Raw genomic sequence first — 27,393 nt, 5'->3', positions numbered from 1 at the left:
GTTTTATAGTGTATGTTTACTTCTATAGTTTATGTATGCTATTATGGACATTTATATATTATATTCAGTGTCTGCATTAGGTGCTCTTTGTGAGAAAATCTCCTCTGTGTTAACTCTTTTTTCGTTTATGAAATCAAATAACTCCATTGCTGCTGGGTGTAATTGTGAAAAGCACTGTGCTTTTCACAATTACACCCAATAAATATACAGTATATAGTTTTAGTCATAATAAATAGTAATGCATGGGACCTGTAAAAGTCCTGTGGTTTATCCAGAGTTGCGTATTTCAAGCTTCAGGATGGAATTTGCTCATTAGCTCAATGGTGCCAGGCTTTACATTTGTACCCAAGTATGGCATACAGATTACAACAAAAACGTTGCAAAAACTATATCCTTAAATTATGCCAGATACACAAAAAGTCTTAAGCTTGTAAGAGTTTACATAAAAACTTTTTCTTAGGGAATTATTTTAGATATTTGCTTTGGGTGGGTTCTTTTCTGTCCTGTCACTGTCTGTAGATTTTTAAAGAGTTTTATTTATAAAAATGGCTGTGTGCAGAGACGGATGTGTAGGGATTATGGAACCCATTCATAATGAGCACAGGAGATGTGCAGAGTTGGGACCCCCCTGGAGGACTGGTGCGAACCCTCATAATGGACATTGGAGGTGTGCAGAATTTAGAGGAGGCGTGCATTATGGCAGGAATCCTTCATAATGAGCACAGGAAGTGTGTCGAGTTGGGATCCCCCTGGAGGACTGGTGGGAACCCTCCTAATGGGCACGGGAGGTATGTTGAGTTGGGAACCCCCTGGAGGACTGGTGGGAGCCCTTATAATTGACAACAGTGTTCCTGATTGCTACCACACCAGCCCCAGTGTTGCCAGACTAGTTTAAGACAGCAACAGTTCCTGATCACTGTCACACCAATCCCAGTGTCATCAGGCCAGTGCGATCAGCAAAAGTATCCTTAATTGTAGCAAACCAGTCCCAGTGTTACCAGACCAGTATAAGTCAGTAACAGTCTTCCTGGTCCCTAGACACACCAGTGCCTGTGTTGCCAGACCATTGTAAGCCAGCAATAGTGTTTCTGATCATTGCCACAATAATGACAATGTCAGTAGATTAATGCAGCCAGCAACAAACTTCCTAATCGCCAGGAACCAAGGCTTTCAAAATATAATAGGTAGTCAGGAAATGAAAGTTATGCCCTTTGCAAGTCTAAAGGTGCTCTTTGGATTTTGGGCCCCTACCAGGAAACTAATACAGCTGATGTTCATTCTCATGCAGCTAATGCTTGTGCACATATTTCAGTATACAGATGAACTTGGGCCACTAACCAACATGCACTGACATGTCGACGCTTACACAACCCAATCTTGGGAATGGCGCCAAGATGCTTATGTAAAGGAGGTCTTGATGTGTGCTAATCACTGGGTGTCCTTCAGCTTCCCTGTGACCTTTGTTCCTGATTTTGCTGAGACTTCTAGTTGCTGACCCAGCTTGCTCCTGACCTTGCTAGATATTGACCTCAACTCATTACTGACTACGCTTTGCCTGCTTTCCTGATACTGACCCCAGTTTGCTACTGGACCTTGCTCTGCCTGCTTTCCTAGGACTGACCTTAGCCTGCTTCCTGACTATGCTTCTCTCTGCCTTACCATGTATGACCCTGGCTCATTGTGACTATGTCTCTGGCAGTTACCTGTTACCTAGCTGTCTGCTACCGTACTTCTTTCTGTTACAATAGGCTCCCATGCTTATTTGAGCCTTGTAGCTCTGTCACCCTTAGGGATGGGCCGAACACCCCCCTGTTTGGTTTGCATCCAGAACATGTGTACAGGCAAAAAATTTGTTCGAACACACAAACACCATTTAAGTTTATTTGACACGAACATGAAAAATCAAAAGTGCTAATTTTAAAGGTTAATATGCAAGTTATTGTCATAAAAAGTGTTTGGGGACCCGGATCCTGCCCCAGGTGAAATGTATCAATGCAAAAAGAAGTTTTAAAAACAGCCGTTTTTTCGGGAGCAGTGATTTTAATAATGCTTAAAGTGAAACAATAAAAGGTAAATATTCCTTTAAATTTCATACCTGGGGGTTGTCTATAGTATGCCTGTAAAGTAGCGCATGTTTCCTGTGTTTATAACAGTCCGAGAGCAAAATGACATTTCTAAAGAAAAAAAAAGTCATTTAAAAGTATTAGGGCTAGTGCCGGCTATTAATGAATTGTCGGTCCCGACAATACACATAAAAGTAATTGAAAGTCATTGAAAGATAAAAAATAAAAATGCGTGGGGGGTCCCCCAAAATTCCATTACCAGGCCCTTCAGGTCTGGTATGGATTTAAGGGGAACATTGTACCCCTACCATTTCACAAAAAGAAAGTGTCAAAATGTTAAAAAACCACAGGAGACGGCTTGGGACAAGTCCTTTATTAAAAATAAAAAAATATGTAGCTGAGGGCGGGGCCACCCGTGACGTGACCCCGTCCCCCTCTGACAAGGGGAAACGCTGTGGTTTCCCAGTGACGTGTACGGGTGACCCCGCCCCCCTCTGATACAATGGGAATCCTGCATTGCATCAGAGGGGGCGGAGGCACCAGTACACGTCACTGGGAAACCCCGGCGTTTCCCCTTGTCAGAGGGGGATAGGGTCACGTGATGGGTGGCCCCACCCTCAGCTACATAAGAGCTGTCAAGCTGGTGCCACGTCATTGGCTGGGTGCCTCCGGTGGAGGCAGGATCCTGTGCGTGTTCCTCGCTGGAGATCATCCATCGCTGTAGATCATCCATCGCTGTAGATCGAGAATTGGATTACATCGCTGGAGTAGGAGCATGGATTTATTGCATTACATCGCTGGAATCTCTTGTTTATTTTTTTATTTTTAATAAAGGACCTGTCCCAAGCCGTCTCCTGTGGTTTTTTAACATTTTGACACTTTCTTTTTGTGAAATGGTAGGAGTACAATGTACCCCTTACCAATTCACATGGGGGGGCCGGGATCTAGGTGTACCCTTCGTTAAAGGGGGCTTCCAGATTCCAATAAGCCCCCCACCGCAGACCCCCACAACCACCGGGCAAGGGTTGTGGGGATGAGGCCCTTGTCCCCATCAACATGGGGACATCCTCCCCATGGTGAGTGCATGTGGCCTGGTACGGTTCAGGAAGGGGGGGTGCTCTCTTGTCCCCCCCTCTTTTCCTGCGGCCTGCCAGGTTGCATGCTCGGATAAGGGTCTGGTGTGGATTTTTGGGGAAACCCCACGCCAATTTTTTTAAAAATTTTGGCACGGAGTTCCCCTTAAAATTCATACCAGACCTGAAGGGTCTGGTATGGCTTTTTGGGGGGAACCCCATGCCATTTTTTTTTTTTCAATGACTTTCAATGACTTTTATATGTATTGGCGGGACCGACAATTCATTAAAGAGGAAGTAAACCCTGATGGGTTTACTTCCTCTTTGTTTCCCTGCAAAGGTAAAGCATAATAGGCTACTATGCATCGCATAGTAGCCCATTTTGTGTCACTTACCTGACAAAGGAGCCTGCGATGTCACTGCTGTCCCCTCTGGTACGGAGCGTCTATCTTCTTTCTTCTATCGTGGCTCCAGCGCTGTGATTGGCCAGAGCCGCAATGACGTCACTCCCGCCCATGCGCACGGGAGCCGCCATTAACGGCATATCGCCGTTAGCAGCGGCGCACTGAGCGCGCCGCTGCTAACGGCCAATCACGGCCGTATGCGCCATAGACAGCAGTGCCTGTCTTTTTGGAAATATCTCCTAAACCGTGTAGGTTTAGGAGATATTTCCAGGATCTAGAGGTAAGCCTTAATCTCGGCTTACCTGTAGGTCAAAGTGGTCTGTAAGGGTTTACAACCACTTTAATAGCTGGCACCAGCGCTAGTACTTTTAAATGACTTTTTTTTCCTTTTTTAATTTTTCTCTCGAACTGTTATAAACATGGTAAACATGCACTACTTTACAGGCATACTATAGACATCCCCCAGGTATGAAATTAAGAGGGATATTTCACTTTCATTGTTTCACTTTAAGCTTTATTAAAATCACTGCTCCCGAAAAAACGGCCGTTTTTAAAACTTTTTTTCCCATTGATACATGTCCCCTGACACAGATGCCTAATTTATGATTATTAAAAGCTTGAAGGCGCTCCTTGGATTTTGGGCCCCTCTATGTGACTAGACTGCAAAAAAAATCTCCTATATGTGGTATCCCCATGCTCAGGAGGAATAGCAGAGTGTTTATTTTTTTTGTGGGGAGGGGGTAAATTCTAAATATGCCCATGCTGTTTGAAAAATATCTTGTTAATTGACAGCTATATGTAAAAAAAAAACATTTTCCAAAACCTTGTGGCAAAAAAGTGTTTCTAAAGACTCACCATACCTCCAAATAAATATGCTGGAGGGTGTACTTTGCAAAACTGGGTCAGTTTTGGGGTGTTTAAACTGTTCTGTAACGTTAGAGCCTCAAGAATTGTTAAACAGAAAGTTAGATGCGCAATTTATGCCCCTAGAAAGCCTGAAAGTGCTCCTTGGATTTTGGGCCCCTCTATGCATAAAAGCAACAAAAAACTCACACATGTGGTATTCTCATATTGAGGAAGGGCAGTAGAATGTGTTTCAGGGTGTAATTTTAAGTATGCCCATGCTGTAAGTGAGAAATAGTTAAAATGACAACTTTGTGAAATAAAATAAAATTGAATTTACTTTCTTAATTTTTCCCAAATTTGTGGTGAAAAATTACAACTTCCAAAAAACTCACCATGTCTCTTACTAAATACTTTGTGGTGTACACTTTCCAAGAATAGGTCATTTGGTGGGTACTTGTACTGTCCTGTCATTTTAGGGCCTCAGGAAATGAAATAGGCCATCAGAACCTCAGGACTGATCGATTTTCAGAAATTTCTATCATAGTTTTTAGACTGTAAACTGTCACACAGACTAAATAATACATACTGATTATTTTTTTTTATGTTAGAAAAGAAATATAGCAGAATACATTTTGAAGAAAGATGATTTATTTGCAACAGAAAATGAAGGAAAACTTTTTTTTTTATTACAGAGTAAACAAAAACACAACCAAAAGAAAGCTTTATCTGTCTTAACTGCTTGCCACCCAGGCCAATGCTGACATTTCTCGCCTACATGTAAAAATCATAATTTTCTTGCTAGAAAATGACTCAGAACTCCAAAACATTATATATATATATTTTTTAGCAGAGACCCTAGCAAATAAAATAGCGATCATTGCAATTTGTTATGTCACATGGTATTTGGGCAGCAATTTTTCAAAGCAATTTTTTGGAGGAAAAATTCACTTTAATGAATAAACCCCCCCCCCCCCAAAAAAACCCCCCACATTATTAAGCCCAATTTTTTTGTATAATGTGAAAGATAATGGTACACCGAGTAAATAGATACCTAATATGTCACGCTTTAAAATTGCGCACACTTGTGGAATGGTGCTAATTTTTGGTACTTAAAAATCTCCATAGGCTAAGCTTTAATTTTTTACAGAGGATTTCTTGTGCTAGAATTATTGCTCTCGCTCTAAAGTTCATGGCGATACCTCACATGTGTGGTTTGAATGGCGTTTACTTATGCGGGCGCAACCTACGTATGCGTTCACTTCTGCGTGCGATCATGAGGGGGTGGGGGCACTTAAAACATTTTTTTTTATTGTTTCTTTTATTTTTGATTTTATTTTTTTAATCTTTCCATTTCATTTTTTTTATCACTTTTATTCCTTTTAAAATGAATGTAAACATCCCTTGTAATAGGAACAGGGCATGAAAGGTCCTCCTTACAGAGAGATCTAAGGTCTATAAGTCCCCACATCTCATCTCTGTGCTGGAAAGCCTGAGATAAAAAAAAAATCTCAGGCTTTCTGGCAAAAAAAGGCAATATTTATATCTGCTGGCTCCGGGAAGTGACGTCATGACGTCGCTTCCAGCCTCCGAGGGTCATAGAGATGGCCAGGGAACATCTGGTCCACGGCCAGTTCTATGGTAAACCACTGCCGCCGGCAATCATTCTCCGACTCCCCGATTGCGCAGGCAAGCCAGGAGAGGCACCGGAGGCCATGTATTGTCATATCTGGCCATGTATTGACACAGTTTAGTTGTATGGTGTGGTCTGTGTGAGTGCGGGACCAAGTCAGCACTGTGTTTAGTGGGTCATATTACAGGAATTCAATTCCAGGTGCCCCAAACCAAAGTGTACCTGAAAAAACAATTATTGTTGCCCCACCCTCAAAATATGAATATGAAATGAAAAGGTTGTTAGCTTGTGTGAATTTTCTGGTGTGCAACAAGTGATATTTTGTGATAAAAACATTTCCCGCACCCTGCACATGATTAAGGATGCTCACCAGTGTGAGTTCTCTGGTGTTGAACCAAATATCGTTTTGCTAAGAAAGATTTTCCGCACTCTAAACATGAGTAAGGACGCTCACCCGTGTGAATTTTCTGGTGTTTAACAAGGTTTCCTTTATCATTGAAAGATTTTCCGCACTCTGAACATGAAAAAGGGCGCTCACCCGTGTGAATTCTCCGGTGTCTCACAAGGTCTGCTTTATTATAGAAAGATTTCCCGCACTCTGAACATGAAAAGGGACGCTCACCTGTGTGAATTCTCTGGTGTTTAAGAAGGTCTCTTTTATAAATAAAAGATTTCCCGCACTCTGAACATTTACAGGGATCCTCACCCGTGTGAATTCTCTGGTGATTAACAAGGTCTCTTTTATAAATAAAAGATTTCCCGCACTCTGAACATGAATAAGGACGCACACCCGTGTGAATTCTTTGGTGTATAACAAGGTTTCCTTTATAAATGAAAGATTTCCCGCACTCTGAACATGAATAAGGACGCTCACCAGTGTGAAATCGTTGGTGATTAACAAGGTTTGTTTTATCATTATAAGATTTCCCGCACTCTGAACATGAATAGGGTCGTTCGCCCGTGTGAATTGTCCGGTGTCTTAGAAGGAGTCCATTACAAGTAAAATGTTTCCCACACTCTGAACATGAAAAGGGACGCTCACCTGTGTGAATTCTCTGATGTTTAACAAGATCTCCTTTATTATTGAAAAATTTCCCGCACTCTAAACATGAATAGGGACGTTCACCTGTGTGAATTTTCTTGTGCCTAAGAAGTAACTGTTTTTTTGCAAACAATTTCCCGCACTCTGAACATGAGTAGGGACTCACATCAATGTGAATTTTCTGGTGTTGAAGAAGGTTTCCTTTCAGATTGAAACATTTCCCGCACTCTGAACATGAATATGGGCGCTCACCCGTGTGTATTCTCTGGTGTCTTAGAAGGTCTCCATTCTGAATGAAACATTTCCCGCACTCTGAACATGAATAGGGGCGCTCACCAGTGTGAATTTTCTTGTGCCTAAGAAGTACCTGTTTTTTTGCAAACAATTTCCCACACTCTGAACATGACAATGAACTCTCTTCTGTGTGAACTCCTTCATGGCTTGAAGAAGATTCCTCGGGAATAGAAGGATCTATTGAAGTATCTGTACTGTGAGATCCTATAGTCTTGGTGTGGGATCCATCAGAAGATTCCTCAGGATTAGAGGGATCCATTGATCTCCCCAATTGGGAAGGTCTGGGATGTATATTTGGAGTAACGGGATTTCCTCCTGGAGAATATTGTACAATGTTATTATCTTCTGCTTTATAATCTGGAGATACAATGAGATGTTCCTCAGAGGTATTCCGGACATTGTGTCCACCTGTTGAGAAACAATTTAACATTAAATGTTATAACCTTCCATTCAGGAGTCATATATGTTGGTCCATCACCAAATAATTTATAAGAGCCCTGGCATGGATTTGGGGGCAATTAGAAGAGAAAAATATAAATACAAACCAAGCGAAAGTGTCCAGAGCTCCAAACACAAAGTGCACAGTGCTATGTCTCTTCTGTTCTCGTGTGCAAAATTCTCTTCTAGAGTTTAATAAAAATGTTCTCAGTGCTCAACACCACCCGCTATCCTCCACCTTCACATCAGAGAACTCACCGGAATTCGTCCACAGACAAGAATGCCGGACTTGGCCCCGCGCCCCTGGCGCCCGTGCCATTGTATTTGATTGACAGCAGCGGGAGCCAATGGCTGCGCTGCTGTCAATCTATTCAATCAAGTGCTGAGACCCCGTGGAGAGAGGGACAGCGCGTCCCTGCCAAACAGATGCAGGGGCTCAGGTAAGTAAAATGGGGGGGGGCGGTGACTACCAGGATGCATTAAGGTGAAAAAACACAGGGGTTTACATCCCCCTTCTATCCCCCAAGGGGAAGATCATCCAGAAACCCCACCTCTATACTACCTCTCCAGTTGTCTCATACCATACCTGCCGGTATCTTCTCACCTCAGATCCATCCCAGACTCTGAAACATCAACAACGATGGCTGCCATGCCATCACCTTCTGCAGCGATGTCCACCAATTAGCACATAGAATATCGCCAATGTCAGAGAGCAACTCCAACAGCTCTGCAAGGTGACTGAATGGGGAGAAGCCGCACTGCTGTCAATGATGACGTCGAGAAGGTGGTCCTCGATGATCTTCCCCTTGATGGATACAAGCTCCTAATGACCCATTGGTAAGTGAGGAGTCATGGAATTACAGTCAGTTCTTTGATGTGTAGGTGGAGGATAGTGGGTGGTGTGGAGCACTGAAAGCATTTTTATTAATTTGTGGATGAGAATTTTGCACAAGAAAACAGAAGAGACAATGCACTGTGCACATTGTGTGTGGAGCACTGGACAGTTTTTTTTTTTTTTGGTCTATTGAAGCACTTACATGTTGGAAATTGAGAAAGGAGATGGACCTTCCTCCACCTCATTTCTTGAAAACATAATGACATAATGAATAATGGAGATGGACCTTTCATATGGTGTACAGAAATGTTTCTCAACTCCCGTCCTCAACTACCCCCAACAGGTCATGTTTTCAGGATTTCCCTCAGATGAAACGGCTGTGGTAATTACTATGGCAGTGAAACTGATCAAATCACCTGTGCAAAATAATGGACAGCCTGAAAACATGACCTGTTGGGGTACTTGAGGACTGGAGTGGAGAAACATTGGTGTACAGTATCCCCTCATTTGTTGGGAACATGACGTTATATTGAGGAATGGAGATGGACTTTTCGAATGGTGTACACTTTCTCCACTTCATTTGTAGGGCACAATATACATGATACATTGGGTAGTGGGGTGGGTACATTGATGATGTTCTTGCTATTTTGTACATGAGCAGCAAAGTTTGAGTGTAATTAAATAAGAAAAAAAATCTGTATATGGAAGAGGTGCCTTGTGTTTAGAGCTGTGTGAATGAAGGATAGTCTTGTTCTAGATGACTATACCCAATATATATAAAATTAGGGATGGTGTGGTCTTCCTGTGGGAATCCGGGAAATACAGAGGACGGGGACATCTCTCTGGTTGGTTCCCATTACTGGATCCATCTGTAGGAAACACACACACTGACTGAATACATTGTTTCTATGTGTTTATCAGATGATGGGGGATGTAGGTGGACCCTCCATACTGTTCTCTCCTTTACAATAAAGTACCTTGTTACCTGGTGATGTGATTGATGGCTGATTCATGACGTCCTTGTAGAGATCCTTGTGTCCTTCTAAATACTCCCATAATAATAATGAGAACTGGTTCTATATTTAGTGATTTTTTTTACTTACTTGTGTCCATATGTAGAGAAGATTCCTCCTGTTTACTTTCCATAGTGATCTCCCCCTCCTCCATAGACTGCTGATCTCCACTCACCAACCTCTCTTCTTCTTCCTCTTTATCCTCAACTTTGATGTCTTTCAGTTCTTCACCCTAAACCCCAAAGATGGTAGAATACATTGATAAAAAGAAACAAGAGATTACACAGAATATCCTGTCATAGATTAGAATACATTTTTAGTTCTAGTTGCTCAGTACCACCTACCTGATGATGGTGAGGGATTGTGTGATCTTCCTGTGTGGAATCCCGGGAATACAGAGGATGGGGACATCTCTCTGGTGGGTTCCCATTACTGGATCCATCTGTAGGAAACACACACACTGACTGAATACATTATTTCTATGTGTTTATCAGATGATGGGGGATCTAGGTGGACCCTCCGTACTGCTCTCTCCTTTACAATAAAGTCTCCTCTTACCCGGTGATGTGAGGGGTGGCTGATTATCCATCATGATGTCCTTGTAGAGATCCTTGTGTCCTTCTAAATACTCCCACTCCTCCATGGAGAAATAGACAGTGACATCCTGACACCTTATAAGAACCTGACACACACAATGATACAGTCACCATCCAGACACATCCCTTGTCTGATACTGGATAATGACCCAGAATTCCCAGCATCGCTCACCTCTCCTGTCAGCAGCTCAGTGATCTTGTTGGTGACTTCTAGAATCTTCTTCTTATTATTTTTTTGTAGAGTTAGGAGGGGTGGTGGATGCATGGTGATGGGGTCTTGTCTTTCTCTTTGTCTTGTGGACAAGTGGTGACTCCTCCCTCTTATATAATTCTCAATAGATGACTTCATAACTTCAGTACAGTCCTGTAAAATACATCAATTAATAGTATATCAGAATCCTCCTCACATGACAAGGCAGGTCTGTGTTTTAATAAAAGAGTTAAGAATTATTAAACACTCCCAGAATCCTCCTCACCTCTCCAGTCAGTAGACAGACGATCTCCAGCGTAAGTATTAAAATCCCATTATGGAAATTATTGTTTTTCATATTTACATAATTGAAAAGCTGTTGATTCTCCATCATGATGTCCTTGTAGAGATCCTTGTGTCCTTCTAAATACTCCCACTCCTCCATGGAGAAATAGACAGTGATATCCTGACACCTTATAGGAACCTGACACACACAATGATACAGTCACCATCCAGACACATCCCTTGTCTGTTACTGGATAATGTCCCAGAATTCCCGGCACCGCTCACCTCTCCTGTCAGCAGATCAGTGATCTTGTTGATGACTTCTAGAATCTTCTTGGCACTGGTTACCTCTGTTGTCAGGCAGTGAGGTGGAGGCACTGTGATGGGTGATGTCCTGTGAAAACGACTGCTGGGTGTTAACGGATCACCAGATATTTTTCTCCCCACTTTATAATCCTGTGTATAGAGAGAAAGTAACAATTATCACTACAGACTTCCTAGAATCCTCCTCACCTTTCTGGTCAGGTCTGTGTTTTATTAATAGAGATAAGAGTGATGTCATGTGACCTCCCAGAATCCTCCTCACCTCTCCGGTCAGCAGGTAGATGATCTCCAGGGTGAGGTCCAATATCCTTTCAGTCATGTGATTTTGGCCCATCTCCATCTTTATTTATGTGATCTATACAGGACTCTCCTCTCTGTAGACGGATAATAAACTGAGAATTATCTGGACTGTACTGGGATGAATAATGTCTGCACAGAGTTCCTCCTTAGTTTGTACATTGTAAATTCCCTTTAAATAACAAATCCTACCAAAATCTTCCATTTTTAACTTGAAATGACTGGGGAAGAGTTAGGACTTCTTTCTTTCACTTCCTGTCCATCATGTATCTAATTCTGTAACACAGAGTCTCTGGATAAACAGTTGGATAAATGGCTCTAGATTTAGGATGTATCTGATCCATAAACCAGAGGCCTTGGATGGACATTTTCTGTGTACATATTATAATAGTGTAGAAGCATCTGCTGAATTTAAAGGCCATCTCGGTGACTATGGAGGAAGGGGATTACTGGATATAAATGTAAAACAATTCTCATTACCTCCTCTGCTGCCGAGTGAAGGAATTTCTCCCTCTACTTCCTGCAAACGTTGCTCTCTCTAGGAACTTCCTGCCTGTAGATGACATCACTTCCTGCCTGTATCTTCTATCACTTCCTGTCTGTAGATGACATCACTTCCTGTCTGTATCTTCTATCACTTACCGTCTCTGCATTCCACTGACAATACATGAGTTCACAACCTTGTGGATAAAATACAAACTGCAGCCGGTGTTTTTTAAATACTTTAACAGCCGACATGCACAGAAGATCCGTGCTTTGTTCTCTAAGATGTTTGGAACAACCTACCTGCCGAGTTTCTTCAAAAACTGTGTACAAGTCTACCTAGAAGAGATGATGTTAGGTATGAAGGAAAAGGGCGGTCACACCAAATATGGATTGGATTTGGATTTCTCCTCTGTTCATTTACTTTCCAGTTTGTTCATTTATTAAAAATAAACTATTAACACTTCTATTTCTGAAAGCATTCTTCATTTACAGCATTTTTATTTCTGAACTGCCTATACATTTTGCACATTACTGCATATCTATAGTGAACAGCATTGTGTATGTTTTATTGAATTGACATTTTTTTATGTGTCCATTAGATATATATTATATTCAGTGTCTGCATTAGGTGCACTTTGTGAGAAAATCTCCTCTGTGTTAAGTCTTTTTTTGTTTCTGAAATCAAATAACTCCATTGCTGCTGGGTGTAATTGTGAAAAGCACTGTGCTTTTCACAATTACACCCATTATATATATATAGTTTTAGTCATAATAAATAGTAATTCATGGGACCTGTAAAAGTCCTGTGGTTTATCCAGAGTTGCGTATTTCAAGCTTCAGGATGGAATTTGCTCATTAGCTCAATGGTGCCAGGCTTTACATTTGTACCCAAGTATGGCATACAGATTACAACAAAAACTTTGCAAAAACTATATCCTTAAATTATGCCAGATACACAAAAAGTCTTAAGCTTGTAAGAGTTTGCATAAAAACTTTTTCTTAGGGAATTATTTTACATATTTGCTTTGGGTGGGTTCTTTTCTGTCCTGTCACTGTCTGTAGATTTTTAAAGAGTTTTATTTATAAAAATGGCTGTGTGCAGAAACGGATGTGTAGGGATTATGGAACCCATTCATAATGAGCACAGGAGATGTGCAGAGTTGGGACCCCCCTGGAGGACTGGTGCGAACCCTCATAATGGACATTGGAGGTGTGCAGAATTTAGAGGAGGAGTGCATTATGGCAGGAATCCTTCATATTGAGCACAGGAAGTGTGTCGAGTTGGGATCCCACTGGAGGACTGGTGGGAACTATCATAATGGACATTGGAGGTGTGCAGAATTTAGTGGAGGAGTGCATTATGGCAGGAATCCTTCATAATGAGCACAGGAAGTGTGTCGAGTTGGGATCCCCCTGGAGGACTGGTGGGAACCCTCATAATGGCACGGGAGGTATGTTGATTTTGGAACCCCCTGGAGGACTGGAGGGAGCCCTTATAATTGACAACAGTGTTCCTGATTGCTACCACACCAGCCCCAGTGTTGCCAGACTAGTTTAAGACAGCAACAGTTCCTGATCACTGTCACACCAATCCCAGTGTCATCAGGCCAGTGCGACCAGCAAAAGTATCCTTAATTGTAGCAAAACCAGTCCCAGCGTTATCAGACCAGTATAAGTCAGTAACAGTCTTCCTGGTCCCTAGACACACCAGTGCCTGTGTTGCCAGACCATTGTAAGCCAGCAATAGTGTTTCTGATCACTGCCACACCAATGACAATGTCAGTAGATTAATGCAGCCAGCAACAAACTTCCTAATCGCCAGGAACCAAGGCTTTCAAAATATAATAGGTAGTTAGGAAATGAAATGCCTAGTTATGCCCTTTGCAAGTCTAAAGGTGCTCTTTGGATTTTGGGCCCCTACCAGGAAACTAATACAGCTGATGTTCATTCTCATGCAGCTAATGCTTGTGCACATATTTCAGCATACAGATGAACTTGGGCCACTAACCAACATGCACTGACATGTCGACGCTTACACAACCCAATCTTGGGAATGGTGCCAAGATGCTTATGTAAAGGAGGTCTTGATGTGTGCTAATCACTGGGTGTCCTTCAGCTTCCCTGTGACCTTTGTTCCTGATTTTGCTGAGACTTCTAGTTGCTGACCCAGCTTGCTCCTGACCTTGCTAGATATTGACCTCAACTCATTACTGACTACGCTTTGCCTGCTTTCCTGATACTGACCCCAGTTTGCTACTGGACCTTGCTCTGCCTGCTTTCCTAGGACTGACCTTAGCCTGCTTCCTGACTAAGCTTCTCTCTGCCTTACCATGTATGACCCTGGCTCATTGTAACTATGTCTCTGGCAGTTACCTGTTACCTAGCTGTCAGCTACCGTGCTTCTTTCTGTTACAATAGGCTCCCATGCTTATTTGAGCCTTGTAGCTCTGTCACCCTTAGGGATGGGCCGAACACCCCCCTGTTTGGTTTGCATCCAGAACATGTGTAGGGCAAAAAATTTGTTCGAACACGTGAACACCATTTAAGTTTATTGGACACGAACATGAAAAATCAAAAGTGCTAATTTTAAAGGTTAATATGCAAGTTATTGTCATAAAAAGTGTTTGGGGACCCGGATCCTACCCCAGGTGACATGTATCAATGCAAAAAAAAGTTTTAAAAACAGTGTTTTTTTCGGGAGCAGTGATTTTAATAATGCTTAAAGTGAAACAATAAAAGGTAAATATTCCTTTAAATTTCACACCTGGGGGTTGTCTATAGCAGTGTTTTTCAACTCCAGTCCTCAAGGCACCCCAACAGGTCATGTTTTCAGGATTTCCCTCAGATGAAACAGCTGTGGTAATTACTAAGGCAGTAAAACTGATCAAATAACCTGTGCAAAATAATGGAAAGCCTGAAAACATGACCTGTTGGGGCGCCTTGAGGACTGGAGTTGAGAAACACTGGTCTATAGTATGCCTGTAAAGTAGCGCATGTTCCCGTGTTTATAACAGTACGAGAGCAAAATGACATTTCTAAAGGAAAAAAAAGTAATTTAAAAGTATTAGGGCTAGTGCCGGCTATTAATGAATTGTCGGTCCCGACAATACACATGAAAGTCATTGAAAGTCATTGAAAGATAAAAAATAAAAATGCGTGGGGGGTCCCCCAAAATTCCATTACCAGGCCCTTCAGGTCTGGTATGGATTTTAAGGGGAACTCCGCGCCAAAATTAAAAAAACTAATGTTGTGGGGTTCCCCCAAAAATCCACACCAGACCCTTATCCGAGCACGAAACCTGGCAGGCCGCAGAAGAGTGGGGGATGAGAGAGCGCAGCCCCTCCTGAACCATACCAGGCCACATGCCCTCAACATGGGGAGGATGTCCCTATGTTGATGGGGACAAGGACCTCATCCCCACAACCCTTGTCCTGTGGTTGTGGGGGTCTGCGGGCGGGGGGCTTATCAAAATCTGGAAGCCCCCTTTAACAAAGGGGACATCCAGATCCCGGCCCCCCTATGAGAATTGGTAAGGGGTACATTGTACCCCTACCATTTCACAAAAAGAAAGTGTCAAAATGTTAAAAAACCACAGGAGACGGCTTGGGACAAGTCCTTTATTAAAAATAAACAAATATGTAGCTGAGGGCGGGGCCACCCGTGACGTGACCCCCTCCCCCTCTGACAAGGGGAAACGCCGTGGTTTCCCAGTTACGTGTACGGATGACCCCGCCCCCCTCTGATACAATGGGAATCCTGCATTGCATCAGAGGGGGCGGAGGCACCAGTACACGTCACTGGGAAACCCCGGCGTTTCCCCTTGTCAGAGGGGGATGGGGTCACGTGACGGGTGGCCCCACCCTTAGCTACATAAGAGCTGTCAAGCTGGCGCAGCGTCATTGGCTGGGTGCCTCCGGTGGAGGCAGGATCCTGTGCGTGTTCCTCGCTGGAGATCATCCATCGCTGTAGATCGAGAATTGGATTACATCGCTGGAGTAGGAGCATGGATTTATTGCATTACATCGCTGGAATCTCTTGTTTATTTTTTTATTTTTAATAAAGGACCTGTCCCAAGCCGTCTCCTGTGGTTTTTTAACATTTTGACACTTTCTTTTTGTGAAATGGTAGGGGTACCATGGGGGGCCGGGATCTAGGTGTCCCCTTTGTTAAAGGGGGCTTCCAGATTCCGATAAGCCCCCCACCCGCAGACCCCCACAACCACCGGGCAAGGGTTGTGGGGATGAGGCCCTTGTCCCCATCAACATGGGGACATCCTCCCCATGGTGAGTGCATGTGGCCTGGTACGGTTCAGGAAGGGGGGGGCTCTCGTCCCCCCGCTTTTCCTGCGGCCTGCCAGGTTGCATGCTCGGATAAGGGTCTGGTGTGGATTTTTGGGGAAACCCCACGCCAATTTTTTTGAAATTTTGTCGCGGAGTTCCCCTTAAAATCCATACCAGATCTGAAGGGTCTGGTATGGCTTTTTGGGGGAACCCCATGCCATTTTTTTTTCAATGACTTTCAATGACTTTTATGTGTATTGGCGGGACCGACAATTCATTAAAGAGGAAGTAAACACTGATGGGTTTACTTCCTCTTTGTTTCCCTGCAAAGGTAAAGCATAATGGGCTACTATGCATCGCATAGTAGCCCATTATGTGTCACTTACCTGACAAAGGAGCCTGCGATGTCACTGCTGTCCCCTCTGGTATGGAGCGTCCATCATCTTTCTTCTATCGTGGCTCCAGTGCTGTGATTGGCCAGAGCCGCAATGACGTCACTCCCGCGCATGCGCGCGGGAGCCGCCATTAACGGCATATCGCCGTTAGCAGCGGCGCGCTCAGTGCACCTGCGCGCCACTGTCTACGCCGTATGCGCCATAGACAGCGGTGCCTGTCTTTTTGGAAATATCTCCTAAACCGTGTAGGTTTAGGAGATATTTCTTGGACCTAGAGGTAAGCCCTAATCTAGGCTTACCTGTAGGTCAAAGTGGTCTGTAAGGGTTTACAACCACTTTAATAGCTGGCACCAGCGCTAGTACTTTTAAATGACTTTTTTTTCCTTTTTCTCCCGGACTGTTATAAACATGGTAAACATGCACTACTTTACAGGCATACTATAGACATCCCCCAGGTACGAAATTAAGAGGGATATTTCACTTTCATTGTTTCACTTTAAGCTTTATTGAAATCACTGCTCCCGAAAAAATGGACGTTTTTAAAACTTTTTTTTCCATTGATACATGTCCCCTGGGGCAGGACCCGGGTCCCCAAACACAGATGCCTAATTTATGATTATTGAAAGCTTGAAGGCGCTCCTTGGATTTTGGGCCCCTCTATGTGACTAGACTGCAAAAAAAAATCTCCTATATGTGGTATCCCCATGCTCAGGAGGAATAGCAGAGTGTTTATTTTTTTGTGGGGAGGGGGTAAATTCTAAATATGCCCATGCTGTTTGAAAAATATCTTGTTAATTGACAGCTATATGTAAAAAAAAAACATTTTCCAAAACCTTGTGGCAAAAAAGTGTTTCTAAAGACTCACCATACCTCCAAATAAATATGCTGGAGGGTGTACTTTGCAAAATTGGGTCAGTTTTGGGGTCTTTCAACTGTTCTGTAACGTAAGAGCCTCAAGAATTGTTAAACAGAAAGTTAGATGCGCAATTTATGCCCCTAGAAAGCCTGAAAGTGCTCCTTGGATTTTGGGCCCCTCTATGCATAAAAGCAACAAAAAACTCACACATGTGGTATTCTCATACTGAGGAAGGGCAGTAGAATGTGTTTCAGGGTGTAGTTTTAAGTATGCCCATGCTGTAAGTGACAAATAGTTAAAATGACAACTTTGTGAAATAAAATAAAATTTAATTTACTTTCTTAATTTTTCCCAAATTTGTGGTGAAAAATTACAACTTCCAAAAAACTCACCATGTCTCTTACTAAATACTTTGTGGTGTACACTTTCCAAGAATAGGTCATTTGGTGGGTACTTGTAGTGTCCTGTTATTTTAGGGCCGCAGGAAACGAGATAGGCCATCAGAACCTCAGGACTGATCGATTTTCAGAAATTTCTATCATAGTTTTTAGACTGTAAAACTGTCACACAGACTAAATAATACATACTGATTATTTTTTTATTTTAGAAAAGAAATATAGCAGAATACATTTTGAAGAAAGATGATTTATTTGCAACAGAAAATGAAGGAAAACTTTTTTTTTTCTATTACAGAGTAAACAAAAACACAACCAAAAGAAAGCTTTATCTGTCTTAACTGCTTGCCACCCAGGCCAATTCTGACATTTCTCTCCTACATGTAAAAATCATAATTTTCTTGCTAGAAAATGACTCAGAACTCCAAAACATTATTTAGATATATTTTTTAGCAGAGACCCTAGCAAATAAAATAGCGATCATTGCAATTTGTTATGTCACATGGTATTTGGGCAGCAATTTTTCAAAGCAATTTTTTGGAGGAAAAATTCACTTTAATGAATAAACCCCCCCCCCCAAAAACCCCCCCCCACATTATTAACCCCAATTTTTTTGTATAATGTGAAAGATAATGGTACACCGAGTAAATAGATACCTAATATGTCACGCTTTAAAATTGTGCACACTCGTGGAATGGAGCTAATTTTTGGTACTTAAAAATCTCCATAGGCTAAGCTTTAATTTTTTTACAGAGGATTTCTTGTGCTAGAATTATTGCTCTCGCTCTAAAGTTCATGGCGATACCTCACATGTGTGGTTTGAATGGCGTTTACTTATGCGGGCGCAACTTACCTATGCGTTCACTTCTGCGTGCGATCACAAGGGGGTGGGGGCACGTAAACATTTTTTTTTATTGTTTCTTTTATTTTTGTTATATTATGTTTTGTTTGTATTTCATTTTTTTTATCACTTTTATTCCTTTTAAAATGAATGTAAACATCCCTTGTAATAGGAACAGGGCATGAAAGGTCCTCCTTACAAAGAGATCTGAGGTCTATAAGTCCCAACATCTCATCTCTGTGCTGGAAAGCCTGAGATAAAAAAAAATCTCAGGCTTTCTGGCAAAAAAAGTCAATGTTTATATCTGCTGGCTCCGGGAAGTGACGTCATGACGTCGCTTCCAGCCTCCGAGGGTCATAGAGATGGCCAGGGAACATCTGGTCCACGGCCAGCTCTATGGTAAACCACTGCCACCAGCAGAATCACACACTGCACATGATTAAGGACGCTCACCAGTGTGAGTTCTCTGGTGTTGAACGAAATATCGTTTTGCTATGAAAGATTTTCCGCACTCTAAACATGAGTAAGGACGCTCACCCGTGTGAATTCTCTGATGTGCAACAAGGTTTCCTTTATCATTGAAAGATTTTCCGCACTCTGAACATGAAAAAGGGCGCTCACCCGTGTGAATTCTCTGGTGTCTCACAAGGTCTGCTTTATTATAGAAAGATTTCCCGCACTCTGAACATGAAAAGGGACGCTCACCTGTGTGAATTCTCTGGTGTTTAACAAGGTCTCTTTTACAAATAAAAGATTTCCCGCACTCTGAACATGTAAAGGGATCCTCACCCGTGTGAATTCTCTGGTGATTAACAAGGTCTCTTTTATAAATAAAAGATTTCCCGCACTCTGAACATGAATAAGGACGCACACCCGTGTGAATTCTTTGGTGTTTAACAAGGTCTCCTTTATAAATGAAAGATTTCCCGCACTCTGAACATGAATAAGGACGCTCACCAGTGTGAAATCGTTGGTGATTAACAAGGTTTGTTTTATCATTATAAGATTTCCCGCACTCTGAACATGAATAGGGGCGTTCGCCCGTGTGAATTTTCTGGTGTCTTAGAAGGAGTCCATTACAAGTAAAATGTTTCCCACACTCTGAACATGAATAAGGACGTTCACCTGTGTGAATTCTCTGGTGTTTAACAAGATCTCCTTTATTATTGAAAAATTTCCCGCACTCTGAACATGAATAGGGACGCTCACCTGTGTGAATTTTCTTGTGCCTAAGAAGTAACTGTTTTTTTGTAAACAATTTCCCGCACTTTGAACATGACAATGAACTCTCTCCTCTGTGAACTCCTTCATGGCTTGAAGAAGATTCCTCGGGAATAGATGGATCTGTTGAAGTATCTGTACTGTGAGATCCTATAGTCTTGGTGTGTGATCCATCAGAAGATTCCTCAGGATTAGAGGGATCCATTGATCTCCCCAATTGGGAAGGTCTGGGATGTAGATTTGGAGTAACGGGATTTCCTCCTGGAGAATATTGCACAATGTTATTATTTTCTGCATTATAATCTGGAGATACAATGAGATGTTCCTCAGAGGTATTCCGGACATTGTGTCCACCTGTTGAGAAACAATTTAACATTAAATGTTATAACCTTCCATTCAGGAGTCATATATGTTGGTCCATCACCAAATAATCTATAAGAGCTCTGGCATGGATTTGGGGGCAATTAAAAGAGAAAAATATGAATACAAACCAAGTGAAAGTGTCCGGCGCTCCAAACACAAAGTGCACAGTGCTATGTCTCTTCTGTTCTCGTGTGCAAAATTCTCTTCCAGAGTTTAATAGAAATGTTCTCAGTGCTCCACACCACCCGCTATCCTCCACCTTCACATCAGAGAACTCACCGGAATTTGTCCACAGACAAGAATGCCGGACTTGGCCCCCCCCCGAAGCCCATGTCATTTGGATTTGATTGACAGCAGCGGGAGCCAATGGCTGCGCTGCTGTCAATCAAGAGCTGAGACCCTGTGGAGAGAGGGACAGCGCATCCCCGCCGAACAGATGCAGGGGCTCAGGTAAGAAAAATGGGGGGGGGGGGGGGGGGGGGCTGGGGGGGGCCGGTGACTACCAGGATGCATTAAGGTGAAAAAAGACAAGGGTTTACATCCCCCTTCTATCCCCCAAGATCATCCAGGAACCCCACCTCTATACTACCTCTCCAGCTGTCTCATACCATACCTGGAGAGGCGTTTCACTTGGACCAGCCCGGATCGGAGACAACATTCCTAACAGCTGCTGGGGAGATCTTCTCATTACATGGTCCCTGCAGAGGGCAAATATCTGCATGCCTGATAGACCCTGCCAAGGAGGGGGTCCAACACGGAGGGTAAGAGTCCACCTTTATCACTTTCTCACTTATTGGAGTCACCGCCAGTGGATTTGCACCATCCTGCACATCTCTCTCCTTTGTCAATCCACTCATAGGGGGATTAGTTGCTGCTGAGCTGTATAGTGGATGGAAGCTTTTTTTCACTGATGAACTTTTTATATTTGAACCCATGGACTGAGTTTGTTTGATTTTCAGATTTTCACGCTATTAATATCATTGTATTTCACATGTACACATTTTTTGTTTCTTCTTTTTATTTGAGTTTTTATGTTTTGCACTTATATACTTTTACCACTCATGGAGTCATTTACTTGCTCTCAGTAGATTGTGGTTTTCACTACTACCCACATGTATTCACATCTATGTGTGTATTTTTATATAATTAGCGCACTTTATTTATTTTTTATTTTGTACATGGGCAGCAAAGTTTGAGTGTAATTAAATAAGAAAAAAAATCTGTATATGGAAGAGGTGCCTTGTGTTTAGAGCTGTGTGGCTGAGGGATAGTCTTGTTCTAGATGACTATACCCAATATATATAAAATTAGGGATGGTGTGGTCTTCCTGTGGGAATCCCGGGAATACAGAGGACGGGGACATCTCTCTGTTTGGTTCCCATTACTGGATCCATCTGTAGGAAACACACACACTGACTGAATACATTGTTTCTATGTGTTTATCAGATGATGGGGGATCTAGGTGGACCCTCCGTATTGCTCTCTCCTTTACAGTAAAGTACCTTGTTACCTGGTGATGTGATTGATGGCTGATTCATGACGTCCTTGTAGAGATCCTTGTGTCCTTCTAAATACTCCCATAATAATAATGAGAACTGGTTCTATATTTAGTGATTTTTTAACTTACTTGTGTCCATATGTAGAGAAGATTCCTCCTGTTTACTTTCCATAGTCATCTCCCCCTCCTCCATAGACTGCTGATCTCCACTCACCAACCTCTCTTCTTCTTCCTCTTTATCCTCAACTTTGATGTCTTTCAGTTCTTCACCCTAAACCCCAAAGATGGTAGAATATATTGATAAAAAGAAACAAGAGATTACACAGAATATCCTCTCATAGATTAGAATATATTTTTAGTTCTAGTTGCTCAGTACCACCTACCTGATGATGGTGAGGGATTGTGTGATCTTCCTTTGTGGAATCCCGGGAATACAGAGGAGGGGGATATCTCTCTGGTGGGTTCCCATTACTGGATCCATCTGTAGGAAACACACACACTGACTGAATACATTGTTTCTATGTGTTTATCAGATGATGGGGGATCTAGGTGGATCCTCCGTACTGCTCTCTCCTTTACAATAAAGTCTCCTCTTACCCGGTAATGTGAGAGGCGGCTGATTGTCCATCATGACATCCTTGTAGAGATCCTTGTGTCCTTCTAAATACTCCCACTCCTCCATGGAGAAATAGACAGTGACATCCTGACACCTTATAGGAACCTGACACACACAATGATACAGTCACCATCCAGACACATCCCTTGTCTGTTACTGGATAATGTCCCAGAATTCCCGGCACCGCTCACCTCTCCTGTCAGCAGCTCAGTGATCTTCTTGGTAACTTCTAGAATCTTCTTGGCACTGGTTACCTCTGTTGTCAGGCAGTGAGGTGGAGGCACTGTGATGGGTGATGTCCTGTGAAGAAGGCTGCTGGGTGTTAACGGATCACCAGATATTTTTCTCACTACTTTATGATCCTGTGTAAAGAGAGAAAGTAACAAATATCACTACAGACATCCCAGAATCCTCCTCACCTCTCTGGCCAGTTCTGCGTTTTATTCATAGAGATAAGAATGTTGTTATGTGACCTCCCAGAATCCTCCTCACCTCTCCGGTCAGCAGGTAGATGATCTCCAGGGTGAGGTCCAATATCCTTTCAGTCATGTGATTTTGGCCCGTCTCCATCTTCATTGATGTGGTCATGTGATCTATACAGGACTCTCTTCTCTGTTGACGGATAATAAACTGAGAATTATCTGGACTGCACTGGGATGAATAATGTCTGCACACACTGTTCCTCCAGAGTTCTAACATCGTAAATTGTCTTTAAATAACAACTCCTACCAAAATATTTCATTATAGGCTTATAATGACTGGGGAAGATTTAGGACTTCTTTCTTTCACTTCCTATCCAGCATGTATCTAAGTCTATAAACCAGAGGCTCTGGGTTGACAGTTGGATAAATGGTTCTATATTTAGGATGTATCTGGTCTATAAACCAGAGGCTCTGGGTTGACAGTTGGATAAATGGTTCTATACTTAGGATGTATCTGAAGTATAAACCAGAGGCTCTGGATGGACAGTTGGATAAATGGTTCTATATTTAGGATGTATCTGGTCTATAAACCAGAAGCTCTGGAGTAAAACTTGTATAAATGGTTCTATATTTAGAATGTATCTTGATTATAAAGCAGAGGCTCTGGATGGACAGTTGGATAAATGGCTCTATATTTAGGATGTATCTGGTCTATAAACCAGAGGCTCTGGATGGACAGTTGGATAAATGGTTCTATATTTAGGATGTATCTGGTCTATAAACCAGAGGCCTTGGATGGATAGTTGGATATGTAACTGTGTACAAGGGTGCCCACCTGTCCCGGATTGCCCGGGATTGTCCCTTATTTCAGATTTTTGTCCCGTGTCCCGGGACACCTTCATTCCGGGACAATACAGTGTCCCGGAATGAAAAAGAAAACCAAACCGCCGGCACCAGTCCGACTCCGCCACCCTTATAATCATACACTGTGTAACCGTAAGACACACACATCATATGCTTAACTGGTTGCTAGGCTAGGGCCGCCCGCCCCGCGTCTAGCAACCAGTGACGTCAGCTGACACCGTACGTCGTCGTCACGTGGGCAGTCAGGCACATTGTGGGCACTGGGCACCCGCACCTATTGCTACGGCTACAGCTGAGCAGCGCGCCTCTGTCCTCCGCTCCGAGAGATAGAGAGAGCAGCCGCCAGCCTGGCCCAGGCAGCCAGCCTCACTTACTAGCCCGTGCCCAATCAGTGCCAGTCCCGGGGCCGCCGACTACTCCAGCAGCCGGCCGGAGCCGGTGCAGCAGAGAGCAGCAGCACATTGCCAGCAGCGCTGCGCAACCCGACTCCGACTTCTCCAGTCAGTCTCCAGTCCACAGTTCAACTTCTCTCCAAACAGATCGTCCGAGTCCTCCCTCCCTCCCGCCCACAAGGTCCGTGAGTTTGCCGCCGCCAGACAAACTTGACAAACTTCCAGGTTAGTGTAACTTTACACTTCTTTGTTACAGTGAGCAATGCACACTCCCCCTCCGTTCTGCTGCTGTCCCCCACACTTCCCCTCCGTTCTGCTGCTGTCCCCCACACTCCCCCTCCGTTCTGCTGCTGTCCCCCACACTCCCCCTCCGTTCTGCTGCTGTCCCCCACACTCCCCCTCCGTTCTGCTGCTGTCCCCCACACTCCCCCTCCATTCTGCTGCTGTCCCCCACACTCCCCCTCCATTCTGCTGCTGTCCCCCACACTCCCCCTCCGTTCTGCTGCTGTCCCCCACACTCCCCCTCCGATCTGCTGCTGTCCCCCACACTCCCCCTCAGTTCTGCTGCTGTCCCCCACATTCCCCCTCCGTTCTGCTGCTGTCCCCCCACCCCCCTCATATCTGCTGCTGTCCCCCCTCTCCCCTCAGTCCTGCTGCTGTCCCCCACACTCCCCCCTCAGATCTGCTGCTGTCCCCCCCAATCCCCCTCAGTTCTGCTGCTGTCCCCCACACTCCCCCTCAGATCTGCTGCTGTCCCCCACACTACCCCTCAGATCTGCTGCTGTCCCCCCCCAATTCCCCTCAGATCTGCTGCTGTCCCCCACACTCCCCCTCAGATCTGCTGCTGTCCCCCACACTCCCCCTCAGATCTGCTGCTGTCCTCCACACTCCCTCTCCGTTCTGCTGCTGTCCCCCACACTCCCCCTCCGTTCTGCTGCTGTCCCCCACACTCCCCCTCCGTTCTGCTGCTGTCCCCCACACTCCCGCTCCATTCTGCTGCTGTCCCCCCACACTCCCCCTCCGTTCTGCTGCTGTCCCCCCACACTCCCCCTCCGTTCTGCTGCTGTCCCCCACACTCCCCCTCCATTCTGCTGCTGTCCCCCACACTCCCCCTCCGTTCTGCTGCTGTCCCCCACACTCCCCCTCCGATCTGCTGCTGTCCCCCACACTCCCCCTCCGATCTGCTGCTGTCCCCCACACTCCCCCTCAGTTCTGCTGCTGTCCCCCACATTCCCCCTCCGTTCTGCTGCTGTCCCCCCACCCCCCTCATATCTGCTGCTGTCCCCCCACCCCCCTCATATCTGCTGCTGTCCCCCCTCTCCCCTCAGTCCTGCTGCTGTCCCCCACACTCCCCCCTCAGATCTGCTGCTGTCCCCCCCAATCCCCCTCAGTTCTGCTGCTGTCCCCCACACTCCCCCTCAGATCTGCTGCTGTCCCCCACACTACCCCTCAGATCTGCTGCTGTCCCCCCCCAATTCCCCTCAGATCTGCTGCTGTCCCCCACACTCCCCCTCAGATCTGCTGCTGTCCCCCACACTCCCCCTCAGATCTGCTGCTGTCCTCCACACTCCCTCTCCGTTCTGCTGCTGTCCCCCACACTCCCCCTCCGTTCTGCTGCTGTCCCCCACACTCCCGCTCCATTCTGCTGCTGTCCCCCCACACTCCCCCTCCGTTCTGCTGCTGTCCCCCCACACTCCCCCTCCGTTCTGCTGCTGTCCCCCGCACATTGCATATCACCTGTCTAAACTGGTTACTACTGTTTGCTTTTTCCCCCAAAAATTGGCAAAAAAAAGTATCAAAAACCATCTTTTTTGGGCGGGGGGGGGGGGGGGGGGGGGGGGCGAGGTGTCCCTGAATGGCACGTGGGCAGTCAGGCACATTGTGGGCACTGGGCACCCGCACCTACGGCTACAGCTGAGCAGCGCGCCTCTGTCCTCCGCTCCGAGAGATAGAGAGAGCAGCCGCCAGCCTGGCCCAGGCAGCCAGCCACACTTACTAGCCTGTGCCCAATCAGTGCCAGTCCCGGGGCCGCCGACTACTCCAGCAGCCGGCCGGAGCCGGTGCAGCAGAGAGCAGCAGCACATTGCCAGCAGCGCTGCGCAACCCGACTCCGACTTCTCCAGTCAGTCAGTCAGTCTCCAGTCCACAGTTCAACTTCTCTCCAAACAGATCGTCCAAGTCCTCCCTCCCTCCCGCCCACAAGGTCCGTGAGTTTGCCGCCACCAGACAAACTTGACAAACTTCCAGGTTAGTGTAACTTTACACTTCTTTGTTACAGTGAGCAATGCACACTCCCCCTCCATTCTGCTGCTGTCCCCCACCCCCCTCCATTCTGCTGCTGTCCCCCACACTATTCCTCCATTCTGCTGCTGTCCCCCACACTCCCCCTCCGTTCTGCTGCTGTCCCCCACACTCCCCCTCCATTCTGCTGCTGTCCCCCACCCCCCTCCATTCTGCTGCTGTCCCCCCACACTCCCCCTCCGTTCTGCTGCTGTCCCCCGCACATTGCATACCACCTGTCTAAACTGGTTACTACTGTTTGCTTTTTTTCCCCAAAAATTGGCAAAAGAAAGTATCAAAAACCATCTTTTTTGGGCGGGCGCGGGGGGGCGCGAGGTGTCCCTGAATGGCAGTTTGGAAATGTGGTCACCCTACCTTTCAGTCATATGATTTTGGCCCATCTCCATCTTTATTTATGTGATCTATACAAGACTCTCCTCTCTGTAGACGGATAATAAACAGAGAATTATCTGGACTGTACTGGGATGAATAATGTCTGCACAGAGTTCCTCCTTAGTTTGTACATTGTAAATTCCCTTTAAATAACAAATCCTACCAAAATCTTCCATTTTTTAACTTGAAATGACTGGGGAAGAGTTAGGACTTCTTTCTTCCACTTCCTGTCCATCGTGTATCTAATTCTGTAACACAGAGTCTCTGGATAAACAGTTGGATAAATGGCTCTAGATTTAGGATGTATCTGATCCATAAACCAGAGGCCTTGGATGGACATTTTCTGTGTACATATTATAATAGTGTAGAAGCATCTGCTGAATTTAAAAGCCATCTCAGTGACTATGGAGGAAGGGGATTACTGGATATAAATGTAAAACAATTCTCATTACCTCTTCTGCGGCCGAGTGAAGGAATTTCTCCCTCTACTTCCTGCAAATGTTGCTCTCTCTAGGAACTTCCTGCCTGTAGATGACATCACTTCCTGCCTGTATCTTCTATCACTTCCTGTCAGTAGATGACATCACTTCCTGTCTGTATCTTCTATCACTTCCTGTCTGTAGATGACATCACTTACTGCCTGTATCTTCTATCACTTCCTGTCTGTAGATGACATCACTTCCTGCCTGTATCTTCTATCACTTCCTGTCTGTAGATGACATCACTTCCTGTCTGTAGATGACATCACTTCCTGTCTGTAT

At 44.5% G+C, this 27,393-nt stretch overlaps 2 protein-coding genes across 3 annotated transcripts in view; both read right to left on the bottom strand.

Moving 5' to 3' along the window:
* Positions 1 to 11,946, bottom strand: part of LOC141106861 (uncharacterized) — a 46,656-nt gene extending 34,710 nt beyond the window's left edge. The window contains 9 exon segments of the mRNA XM_073597790.1: positions 6,289 to 7,760; positions 9,729 to 9,870; positions 9,983 to 10,080; positions 10,197 to 10,320; positions 10,407 to 10,598; positions 10,711 to 10,908; positions 10,995 to 11,165; positions 11,296 to 11,407; positions 11,811 to 11,946. Of these exon segments, the coding sequence (XP_073453891.1) occupies positions 6,289 to 7,760; positions 9,729 to 9,870; positions 9,983 to 10,080; positions 10,197 to 10,320; positions 10,407 to 10,598; positions 10,711 to 10,908; positions 10,995 to 11,165; positions 11,296 to 11,373 (2,475 nt within the window). The 5' untranslated portion in view covers positions 11,374 to 11,407; positions 11,811 to 11,946.
* A 6,392-nt stretch (positions 11,947 to 18,338) lies between these two features.
* Positions 18,339 to 27,191, bottom strand: LOC141104817 (uncharacterized). 2 transcript variants are annotated; one of them, XM_073594585.1, is made up of 7 exons: positions 27,085 to 27,191; positions 22,774 to 22,893; positions 22,473 to 22,643; positions 22,263 to 22,386; positions 22,049 to 22,146; positions 21,795 to 21,936; positions 18,339 to 20,158 (listed from the first exon to the last, which is right to left on the bottom strand). In XM_073594585.1, the coding sequence occupies exons 2-7, from the start codon at positions 22,867 to 22,869 to the stop codon at positions 19,023 to 19,025; spliced, it is 1,767 nt and encodes a 588-aa protein (XP_073450686.1). In that variant the 5' UTR covers positions 22,870 to 22,893; positions 27,085 to 27,191; the 3' UTR covers positions 18,339 to 19,022. The 2 variants fall into 2 exon arrangements, with proteins under 2 accessions (XP_073450686.1, XP_073450687.1); XM_073594586.1 differs by lacking the exon at positions 27,085 to 27,191 and having other exon boundaries at positions 22,473 to 22,581; positions 22,701 to 22,799.
* Positions 27,192 to 27,393: the final 202 nt, after the last annotated feature.

The sequence above is a fragment of the Aquarana catesbeiana genome, linkage group LG08 (genome assembly GCF_042186555.1).
Source record: "Aquarana catesbeiana isolate 2022-GZ linkage group LG08, ASM4218655v1, whole genome shotgun sequence".
Taxonomy (NCBI): Eukaryota; Metazoa; Chordata; class Amphibia; order Anura; family Ranidae; genus Aquarana; species Aquarana catesbeiana.
The sequence above is the reverse complement of the archived record's forward strand: the minus strand, read 5'-3'. Positions and strand labels throughout refer to the sequence as shown.

Excerpts from the sequence above, each read along its gene's own strand:
- LOC141104817 (XM_073594585.1), bottom strand. The coding sequence starts at position 22,869 with ATGACCACATCAATGAAGATGGAGACGGGCCAAAATCACATGACTGAA. Across the intron at positions 22,387-22,472 it reads CTGAGCTGCTGACAGGAGAG|GTTCCTATAAGGTGTCAGGA; the intron begins GTGAGCGGTGCC and ends TGTGTGTGTCAG. Across the intron at positions 22,147-22,262 it reads GCCGCCTCTCACATTACCGG|ATGGATCCAGTAATGGGAAC; the intron begins GTAAGAGGAGAC and ends TGTTTCCTACAG.